Below are 11,057 nucleotides of genomic sequence, written 5' to 3' on the forward strand. Positions count from 1 at the left end.
CGCGCTGCTCGTCGTGGCCAGACCCCGACCCTCGCGCTCCTCCCTCTTTTCAGGCCTACCTCGTGGTTACCCGACTAGTTTGAGCGAGCAACAGGCAGCTAACACTGCTGGCGGCTAAAGCGTAACAAACTTGAGGGATGCCAAATGGGGCGCGGGATCGAGTTTGCCCATGATGGAAATGAAGGGCGGCCGCAAAATGAACAGGGACCTAAGCTTATTTCTTTACACAACGCAGATGTCACTCGGGAAATGGCCTACTCTTACACATACTATGACATAACTAATTCTAATGGGCCTACGTATTGCTTGTGGACTAACTATGGGGGGCAAACCTTTAACCTTTAATGATGTTATATGTACAATCTCAAAACCTCAACAATATATATATATTTATTTTTTTTCCCTATAGAGTCGACGCTCGTGAAAGAGCTAACACATTAAACACAAAAACATGCACGGACACATAAAACGTACAATAAAATAAAGCGAGCGTGAGACAAGAGGGGGAGTGACAGGAAAACATAGAAGTACAGAGGGGCACATGGTGTGAAGCAAATTAACACGACGAGGAATTTCAGTGATGAAGTCGGAGATTGAAAGAGGCGGATTTGGCGTGTTTTGACGGGGGTAGAAAAGATCAATATTTTGTATGGGGGAAGATAAAAGATGGTGGTGAACAGCTGTTTTAAAGACCTGGAGGGACTAGTGGGATTGAAGAGAGTGTGGGATATTGTTGCAGAGGCGGGAGAAAGAGGAATGAAAGAGTGAAGGTGAGCAGGGAGCCTTGATTTTGGCAATTTCACCAGAAGAGGGTTGCTGGTAGATCTTGTGAGTCCTGCAGGAATATTTGGGGGACAGAGCACAGGGAGCTAGGCCGGAGAGGAGTCGGGAGAAGACAAAGACCAGCAACCTGCCAGCGGTGAGTGTGAAAGGCCCTCAGAATCGGCTTCATCTCGAGAGATACCAATGATTCTGAATGCTTTGGATTCAACCGCGTGAAGCCGAGCTAGGTGTGAGGCAGGAACACCAGCCCAGAGGGGAGAGCAGTATTCCATTGAGCTGCGGATGAAAGCTTTGTATGTGGTGAGGAGCTTAAGTGTGCCAAGGAAGGACTTCACATGACGGAGGATGCCCAGTCAGCGGCTGGCTTTGGAGGCCAGGTTGGAAATGTAGTTTTCCCAGGAAAGATCATAGCAGATAGTGAGACCCAAAAGCTTGAGCGACAGAACTTATTGGAGAGGATTGTTGAGAAAGTAGATGGGAGGGTTTCCAGTCGGTCTTTTTGGAGAGACAATGTGAGGGTGTGAGATTTGTCAGGATTGAAAGACATGTTCCACTTGCTTGACCAGTTTGTGATGTTATCCAGGTCTGCAGAGTGTGAGGAGGTTGCTGCCTGCCGATCTGAGGATTGAGATATGGAGTCATCAGCAAAGAGATAGAGAGGATTTTCCAGAGAGTCAGAGAGATCATTAATGAAGACCAGAAAATGCACAAGGACCAGAACACTGCCTTGAGGAACTCTAGCCTGGACAGGAAGGGGAGATGAGAGAATTCCATTCAGAGCCACACGTTGACTGCGACCAGAGAGGAAGTCCATAAGCCATGCGTGGAGGTTTCCATGGACACCATAAGAGGAGAGTTTGGTGAGCAGGACAGGGCGCCAGACCGTATCGAAGGCACGTGATATGTCAAAGGAGACAGCTCTGATTTCCTGTTTGGCATTGAGGACCTCCATCCATTGTTGAGACAGCAGAAGCAGCATGTCCAGAGTAGAATGACCTGGTCTGAACCCAAATTGATGATCAAAGATCAAGCCATTGGAGAAGAGGAAAGATTTCATATCCGAAGCAATGATGGATTCCATGACTTTGCTGATAATTGGGAGCAGGCTGATTGGTCTGTAGTTGCAAGGATCTGTTTTTGCACCTTTTTGTGTAAAGCGGTAATGTTTGCTGATTTCCAAGATGCTGGCAGATAACCTTGAGCAAAAGAGAGGGTGAAAAGAACAGAGAGAGGGTGAGATAGAGCGGCAGAGCAGGATTTTAGGACCCGTGGGCTGATGCCGTCTGGTCCAGTTGCAGGATCAGAGTCGAGGTTTGACAGAAACTTCTCCACCTTGTCAGGAGAGAAGGACACAGAGTCCAGGAGCAGTTGGGTTCGACTGGGTAAGGTGGGAAGAGAGAGATGGGTTTGGGACACAAGATTTTGAGGCAAACACAGAGTTGAGGCATTCGGCTTTGTCACGTGCGGTGTCACCTGTGCAGCCATTTGAGGTAAGGGAAGTGATGGAGGGGGAACAAACACAAGAAATGGATTTGACCAGATGCCTACTCAACCACATCCCACTATTAATCTGCAATTGCTCACTGGCTTTGACACACCAATATAAATATTTATTATGGACCCTAGGCATCAATAAGCTACATGCAGTATATCGAACAAAGTTTCAAATGGAGCACCTGGCCGCCATTAGAGCATATAAATTTTTCAGTCAGGTCAGTCTTTTGGGACAGCCAGTGATAACGTGTAACCCAGTGAGTGCTACCGGCCGCAGGGTCGAGCTGTCTGCAACTAAACCGACACCCCTCACTGGCTTTGCTAGTGGGGAAGGGTGACTGACACCCTGCCAGGAACAAAAACATCTGGCAAAGGGCAGATGAGCTCCCATAGAGAGCCAACGGCTATCCAGTAAGGCGATGGTGTCTCCTAAAAACACCCATCCAGTTTGGACCGGTTCAAATCACACCAATGACTTTTAAAATGGTACGTGCTGCTTCCTTGCTTGAAAAGGATACAGCATGGACAATCCCCATCAGTTGGCATCCATGGGGAAGAGGAAATTCCTCCTGAAGAAATGCACCGCTGAGTATGGTGAGGAAATAGTCAGGTTCACGATGTTAACAAATAGAATTTCGTTCAAAATTTTGGAGATTAGCAAACCTGTACATTTTTGGAATCTTCAGAGCATGGAGAATCTGAAAATCAATGTTGGCATTTGCACAGACACCTGCATGGCCGCCATTTTGGATTTTGAAAATGGCCGCCATAAAATACATATTTTGCGCTGTCTCGGCTTCAAGTCAACCAGGAGACTTAATTAAATATGCTAATCCTATGTTTTCTGGGTCAAGGAATCCAATAAAGGCCTCAAAATAGTGCTCAGGATTATAGAAAAGCAACAAACAAAGGAAATTGAAAACCATAGTCTTTATATTTGTGATATAACTGTATTACATAATACATGATATTGCAAGTCCTTTGAAATTATAGGTTGTTATAGGAAGTTATAGGTAGTATCAGATTGAACTATAAGTCCTATACACAGGATCTACGAGGTCTATACCGTTCAGGAATATGCTTTTACAGATCTTCATCACTGTCCTGAGTGTCATTTTCGCAAAGGTGTCTACGCAAATGTAAACATTAATTTTTGGATTCCTCATGCTCTGAATATTCCAAAAATGTATAGTTTTGCTAATCTCCAAAATTTTGAACGAAAAAACATAGTGAACCTGACTAAACGCCATAGTTATGGCATCGCTGGTACCCAGAGTATCCCGGGAAGTGACAGCAGTGACGGCTCTTCACCAAAGTTCAGTGGCTGTGTTCGGTGTGTGTCTGCCGTGGTGTGTCTGCCGTGGTGTGTCTGCCGTGGTGTGTCTGCCGTGGTGTGTCTGCCGTGGTGTGTCTGCCGTGGTGTGTCTGCCGTGGTGTGTCTGCCGTGGTGTGTCTGCCGTGGTGTGTCTGCCGTGGTGTGTCTGCCGTGGTGTGTCTGCCGTGGTGTGTCTGCCGTGGTGTGTCGTGTCGTGTCGTGTCGTGTCGTGTCGTGTCGACGTGTGGTGTCGGGTCGACGTGTGGTGTCGGGTCGACGTGTGGTGTCGGGTCGACGTGTGGTGTCGGGTCGACGTGTGGTGTCGTGTCGACGTGTGGTGTCGTGTCGACGTGTGGTGTCGTGTCGACGTGTGGTGTCGTGTCGACGTGTGGTGTCGTGTCGACGTGTGGTGTCGTGTCGACGTGTGGTGTCGTGTCGACGTGTGGTGTCGTGTCGACGTGTGGTGTCGTGTCGACGTGTGGTGTCGTGTCGACGTGTGGTGTCGTGTCGACGTGTGGTGTCGTGTCGACGTGTGGTGTCGTGTCGACGTGTGGTGTCGTGTCGACGTGTGGTGTCGTGTCGACGTGTGGTGTCGTGTCGACGTGTGGTGTCGTGTCGACGTGTGGTGTCGTGTCGACGTGTGGTGTCGTGTCGACGTGTGGTGTCGTGTCGACGTGTGGTGTCGTGTCGACGTGTGGTGTCGTGTCGACGTGTGGTGTCGTGTCGACGTGTGGTGTCGTGTCGACGTGTGGTGTCGTGTCGACGTGTGGTGTCGTGTCGACGTGTGGTGTCGTGTCGACGTGTGGTGTCGTGTCGACGTGTGGTGTCGTGTCGACGTGTGGTGTCGTGTCGACGTGTGGTGTCGTGTCGACGTGTGGTGTCGTGTCGACGTGTGGTGTCGTGTCGACGTGTGGTGTCGTGTCGACGTGTGGTGTCGTGTCGACGTGTGGTGTCGTGTCGACGTGTGGTGTCGTGTCGACGTGTGGTGTCGTGTCGACGTGTGGTGTCGTGTCGACGTGTGGTGTCGTGTCGACGTGTGGTGTCGTGTCGACGTGTGGTGTCGTGTCGACGTGTGGTGTCGTGTCGACGTGTGGTGTCGTGTCGACGTGTGGTGTCGTGTCGACGTGTGGTGTCGTGTCGACGTGTGGTGTCGTGTCGACGTGTGGTGTCGTGTCGACGTGTGGTGTCGTGTCGACGTGTGGTGTCGTGTCGACGTGTGGTGTCGTGTCGACGTGTGGTGTCGTGTCGACGTGTGGTGTCGTGTCGACGTGTGGTGTCGTGTCGACGTGTGGTGTCGTGTCGACGTGTGGTGTCGTGTCGACGTGTGGTGTCGTGTCGACGTGTGGTGTCGTGTCGACGTGTGGTGTCGTGTCGACGTGTGGTGTCGTGTCGACGTGTGGTGTCGTGTCGACGTGTGGTGTCGTGTCGACGTGTGGTGTCGTGTCGACGTGTGGTGTCGTGTCGACGTGTGGTGTCGTGTCGACGTGTGGTGTCGTGTCGACGTGTGGTGTCGTGTCGACGTGTGGTGTCGTGTCGACGTGTGGTGTCGTGTCGACGTGTGGTGTCGTGTCGTGTGGTGTCGTGTCGACGTGTGGTGTCGTGTCGACGTGTGGTGTCGTGTCGACGTGTGGTGTCGTGTCGACGTGTGGTGTCGTGTCGACGTGTGGTGTCGTGTCGACGTGTGGTGTCGTGTCGTGTCGTGTCGACGTGTGGTGTCGTGTCGTGTCGTGTCGACGTGTGGTGTCGTGTCGTGTCGTGTCGACGTGTGGTGTCGTGTCGTGTCGTGTCGACGTGTCGTGTCGTGTCGGCGTGTGGTGTCGTGTCGTGTCGGCGTGTGGTGTCGTGTCGTGTCGGCGTGTGGTGTCGTGTCGTGTCGGCGTGTGGTGTCGTGTCGTGTCGGCGTGTGGTGTCGTGTCGTGTCGGCGTGTGGTGTCGTGTCGTGTCGGCGTGTGGTGTCGTGTCGTGTCGGCGTGTGGTGTCGTGTCGTGTCGGCGTGTGGTGTCGTGTCGTGTCGGCGTGTGGTGTCGTGTCGTGTCGGCGTGTGGTGTCGTGTCGTGTCGGCGTGTGGTGTCGTGTCGTGTCGGCGTGTGGTGTCGTGTCGTGTCGGCGTGTGGTGTCGTGTCGTGTCGGCGTGTGGTGTCGTGTCGTGTCGGCGTGTGGTGTCGTGTCGTGTCGGCGTGTGGTGTCGTGTCGTGTCGGCGTGTGGTGTCGTGTCGTGTCGGCGTGTGGTGTCGTGTCGTGTCGGCGTGTGGTGTCGTGTCGTGTCGGCGTGTGGTGTCGTGTCGTGTCGGCGTGTGGTGTCGTGTCGTGTCGGCGTGTGGTGTCGTGTCGTGTCGGCGTGTGGTGTCGTGTCGTGTCGGCGTGTGGTGTCGTGTCGTGTCGGCATGTGGTGTCGTGTCGTGTCGGCGTGTGGTGTGGTGTCGTGTCGTGTCGTGTCGTGTCGTGTCGGCATGTGGTGTCGTGTCGTGTCGTGTCGTGTCGTGTCGGCGTGTGGTGTCGTGTCGTGTCGGCGTGTGGTGTCGTGTTGTGTCGGCGTGTGTCGGCGTGTGGTGTCGTGTCGTGTCGGCGTGTGTCGGCGTGTGTCGGCGTGTGTCGGCGTGTGTCGGCGTGTGGTGTCGGCGTGTGGCGTCGTGTGGTGTCGTGTCGTGTCGTGTCGGCGTGTGTCGGCGTGTGGTGTCGTGTGGTGTCGTGTCGTGTCGGCGTGTGTCGGCGTGTGGTGTCGTGTGGTGTCGTGTCGTGTCGTCGTGTCGTGTCGGCGTGTGGTGTCGTGTCGTGTCGGCGTGTGGTGTCGGCGTGTGGTGTCGTGTGGTGTCGTGTCGTGTCGGCGTGTGTCGGCGTGTGGTGTCGTGTCGTGTCGGCGTGTGGTGTCGTGTCGTGTCGGCGTGTGGTGTCGTGTCGTGTCGGCGTGTGGTGTCGTGTCGTGTCGGCGTGTGGTGTCGTGTCGTGTCGGCGTGTGGTGTCGTGTCGTGTCGTGTCGTGTCGTGTCGTGTCGTGTCGTGTCGTGTCGTGTCGTGTCGTGTCGTGTCGTGTCGTGTCGGCGTGTCGTGTCGTGTCGTGTCGTGTCGTGTCGTGTCGGGTCGTGTCGTGTCGTGTCGTGTCGTCGTGGCGTGGCGTGTCGTGTCGCAGGGCGTCTGTCGCGGCGCGTCGCGTCTGTCGCGGCGCCTCCCCGTCTGTCGCGGCGCGTCGCGTCTGTCGCGGCGCATCACGTCTGTCGTGGTGCGTCACGTCTGTCGTGGTGCGTCACGTCTGTCGTGGTGTGTCGCATCAGGTGTTTGAAATCAGGTGTTTCAGGTGGACATCATTGGATCAGGTGGACATCATTGGATCACAGGCCGAAGGTAAGCCTCCCCGGGATGAGGGGGGGGGGGGGGTTGGTGGGTGGGGAGGTGTGAGGAGTGGAAATGGGGGAGGATTCCAAGGCTAACCATTGGCGATCGCTGTGTGATCACAGATATCTGGTTTTAGTTGAGCACTTTTTCATGTGAAAGATGAAATAAATATGACACCAAAACAAATGACAACGCCACAACGACGAGACAAACCATGGTTAAATTTTTTCAGACGATGAGCACCCACGGTTCTGGAAGATTCACACACGGATGAGCACCCACGGTTCTGGAAAATTCACACACGCAGACAACCGGAGTGGGGAGGATCATTGGAAATCTCACCTGACGTAACTGCTCCAATTTGCGGATCTCATCTGCATATTTTTCAGGGTCTTCACCATAATGACTTGCAATATACTGCAGAAAAGATTATATCACTGGTCCAGATATTGCAGCAATATAACAACTGGATTAAAATAACCGTTAATACCACGATAATCAGAAATTACAACTCGTGCGACGCGGCCGGGCGAAGAGTGGGTGAGGGTGCGACGCGGCCGGGCGAAGAGTGGGTGAGGGTGCGACGCGGCCGGGCGAAGAGTGGGTGAGGGTGCGACGCGGCCGGGCGAAGAGTGGGTGAGGGTGCGACGCGGCCGGGCGAAGAGTGGGTGAGGGTGCGACGCGGCCGGGCGAAGAGTGGGTGAGGGTGCGACGCGGCCGGGCGAAGAGTGGGTGAGGGTGCGACGCGGCCGGGCGAAGAGTGGGTGAGGGTGCGACGCGGCCGGGCGAAGAGTGGGTGAGGGTGCGACGCGGCCGGGCGAAGAGTGGGTGAGGGTGCGACGCGGCCGGGCGAAGAGTGGGTGAGGGTGCGACGCGGCCGGGCGAAGAGTGGGTGAGGGTGCGACGCGGCCGGGCGAAGAGTGGGTGAGGGTGCGACGCGGCCGGGCGAAGAGTGGGTGAGGGTGCGACGCGGCCGGGCGAAGAGTGGGTGAGGGTGCGACGCGGCCGGGCGAAGAGTGGGTGAGGGTGCGACGCGGCCGGGCGAAGAGTGGGTGAGGGTGCGACGCGGCCGGGCGAAGAGTGGGTGAGGGTGCGACGCGGCCGGGCGAAGAGTGGGTGAGGGTGCGACGCGGCCGGGCGAAGAGTGGATGAGGGTGCGACGCGGCCGGGCGAAGAGTGGGTGAGGGTGCGACGCGGCCGGGCGAAGAGTGGGTGAGGGTGCGACGCGGCCGGGCGAAGAGTGGGTGAGGGTGCGACGCGGCCGGGCGAAGAGTGGGTGAGGGTGCGACGCGGCCGGGCGAAGAGTGGGCGAGGGTGCGACGCGTCCGGGCGAAGAGTGGGCGAGGGTGCGACGCGGCCGGGCGAAGAGTGGGCGAGGGTGCGACGCGGCCGGGCGAAGAGTGGGCGAGGGTGCGACGCGGCCGGGCGAAGAGTGGGTGAGGGTGCGACGCGGCCGGGCGAAGAGTGGGTGAGGGTGCGACGCGGCCGGGCGAAGAGTGGGTGAGGGTGCGACGCGGCCGGGCGAAGAGTGGGTGAGGGTGCGACGCGGCCGGGCGAAGAGTGGGTGAGGGTGCGACGCGGCCGGGCGAAGAGTGGATGAGGGTGCGACGCGGCCGGGCGAAGAGTGGGTGAGGGTGCGACGCGGCCGGGCGAAGAGTGGGTGAGGGTGCGACGCGGCCGGGCGAAGAGTGGGTGAGGGTGCGACGCGGCCGGGCGAAGAGTGGGCGAGGGTGCGACGCGGCCGGGCGAAGAGTGGGCGAGGGTGCGACGCGTCCGGGCGAAGAGTGGGCGAGGGTGCGACGCGGCCGGGCGAAGAGTGGGCGAGGGTGCGACGCGGCCGGGCGAAGAGTGGGCGAGGGTGCGACGCGGCCGGGCGAAGAGTGGGCGAGGGTGCGACGCGGCCGGGCGAAGAGTGGGCGAGGGTGCGACGCGGCCGGGCGAAGAGTGGGCGAGGGTGCGACGCGGCCGGGCGAAGAGTGGGCGAGGGTGCGACGCGGCCGGGGGAAGAGTGGGCGAGGGTGCGACGCGGCCGGGCGAAGAGTGGGCGAGGGTGCGACGCGGCCGGGCGAAGAGTGGGCGAGGGTGCGACGCGGCCGGGCGAAGAGTGGGCGAGGGTGCGACGCGGCCGGGCGAAGAGTGGGCGAGGGTGCGACGCGGCCGGGCGAAGAGTGGGGCGAGGGTGCGACGCGGCCGGGCGAAGAGTGGGCGAGGGTGCGACGCGGCCGGGCGAAGAGTGGGCGAGGGTGCGACGCGGCCGGGCGAAGAGTGGGCGAGGGTGCGACGCGGCCGGGCGAAGAGTGGGCGAGGGTGCGACGCGGCCGGGCGAAGAGTGGGCGAGGGTGCGACGCGGCCGGGCGAAGAGTGGGCGAGGGTGCGACGCGGCCGGGCGAAGAGTGGGCGAGGGTGCGACGCGGCCGGGCGAAGAGTGGGCGAGGGTGCGACGCGGTCAGGCGGACAGGCAGCGACGCGGTCAGGCGGACAGGGAGCGACGCGGTCAGGCGGACAGGGAGCGACGCGGTCAGGCGGACAGGGAGCGACGCGGTCAGGCGGACAGGGAGCGACGCGGTCAGGCGGACAGGGAGCGACGCGGTCAGGCGGACAGGGAGCGACGCGGTCAGGCGGACAGGGAGCGACGCGGTCAGGCGGACAGGGAGCGACGCGGTCAGGCGGACAGGGAGCGACGCGGTCAGGCGGACAGGGAGCGACGCGGTCAGGCGGACAGGGAGCGACGCGGTCAGGCGGACAGGGAGCGACGCGGTCAGGCGGACAGGGAGCGACGCGGTCAGGCGGACAGGGAGCGACGCGGTCAGGCGGACAGGGAGCGACGCGGTCAGGCGGACAGGGAGCGACGCGGTCAGGCGGACAGGGAGCGACGCGGTCAGGCGGACAGGGAGCGACGCGGTCAGGCGGACAGGGAGCGACGCGGTCAGGCGGACAGGGAGCGACGCGGTCAGGCGGACAGGGAGCGACGCGGTCAGGCGGACAGGGAGCGACGCGGTCAGGTGGACAGGGAGCGACGCGGTCAGGTGGACAGGGAGCGACGCGGTCAGGTGGACAGGGAGCGAAAAGGTGAGGGGTGATGAAGTGAGAACAGGGAAGGTTTGCCGATATCAGAGCCACCTGAACGTGTCCCCCGAGAGAAGGTGGAGCGAGAGAGAAAATCAGTCCAAAGAAAAACATTATTTAAGTTTTACGGAATAGAAAAAACCCTTCCGGTGAACGAGCACCAGCCACCAAGTGAGGCTCTACTGTACCAAATATTGTACTCAAGTACTGTAGGCCTAAGTACTCACGGGTGTGTAATTGGGATTACACACCCGTTACACACCTGCAGTGTTATTAAAATAATAACACTGCAGGTGTGTAATTTATAATCCCGAAAACAAAAGGTAAACACTGTTTTATGGGTAAGAAAACTGGGAGTGTTCGTCGCCATTATTCCAATGAGGTTGTTATGGTTGGTATGAATCTATGCAAACGAGTCTCACCTTGAGCACGGAGTCTGTAAATGGAAACTCTCCAGGTTCTTTCAGCTCAAGAGAAACCATCGGTAACCGCGGAAGGGCCTCCATCGTGGCGGCGTGCACGTGACCCTGTTCGCAGGGAGGCGGGAGCACGTAATGAGCCGAGGCGTCGTGGTGATGACGTCACCACGTAGGCTGTGTATGATACGCCAAACGGAACGACGCGTGAGCGAAAGTGCCGCCTTTAAAAAGAAAAAAAGAAGAAGAAAAAAAGCAGTTGAAATTTTTTTTTTCTTTCCGTCTACAACTTATTACGTTTACAAAACTCCTGAATTATTTATTTTAATCCCAACCTCGCATACCCCAAAGACCAACGGTCTAACCTTCTCACCTTGTTTTGCTTCGAGCATTAGCCATTAGCCGATCGGTTGCGAACGTAGTATGTCCATGCAGGCGTACATGTGGCGTACGTGCGTCTCTGCATTAAAAAAAATTAATTTTCTCGGCAACCGTTGGTCCGATTGACAATAAATTTTACCATAGGAAATAGGAATGCCTCCGCCTATATAATTTTTTTAATGATAATTATGACGTCATATGTCACTTGGTACAGGCGCCATGTTGGAAAAACCGAAAAACGTTGCACTTCTCTATCTCCAAAACCGCTCCATG

The 11,057-nt window shown here is 57.7% G+C and overlaps 1 protein-coding gene across 3 annotated transcripts in view; it reads right to left on the reverse strand.

Moving 5' to 3' along the window:
- PTPN23 (protein tyrosine phosphatase non-receptor type 23) overlaps nucleotides 1-10,546 on the reverse strand; it is a 198,878-nt gene extending 188,332 nt beyond the window's left edge. For 2 of the 3 annotated variants that reach the window (XM_078781746.1, XM_078781737.1), the window contains exons 1-2: nucleotides 10,410-10,546; nucleotides 7,264-7,338 (exon numbers count right to left, since the gene is read on the reverse strand). In XM_078781746.1, coding sequence (XP_078637872.1) covers nucleotides 7,264-7,338; nucleotides 10,410-10,493 — 159 coding nt within the window. In that variant the 5' untranslated portion in view covers nucleotides 10,494-10,546. Of the gene's footprint in view, nucleotides 1-7,134; nucleotides 7,208-7,263; nucleotides 7,339-10,409 lie in introns of all 3 variants that reach the window. The other variant, XM_078781750.1, reaches the window with a different exon arrangement.
- Between the last annotated feature and the right edge of the window lie 511 nt (nucleotides 10,547-11,057).

The sequence above is a fragment of the Myxine glutinosa genome, chromosome 1 (assembly GCF_964187855.1).
Source record: "Myxine glutinosa chromosome 1, kmMyxGlut1.1, whole genome shotgun sequence".
NCBI classification, from domain to species: domain Eukaryota; kingdom Metazoa; phylum Chordata; class Myxini; order Myxiniformes; family Myxinidae; genus Myxine; species Myxine glutinosa.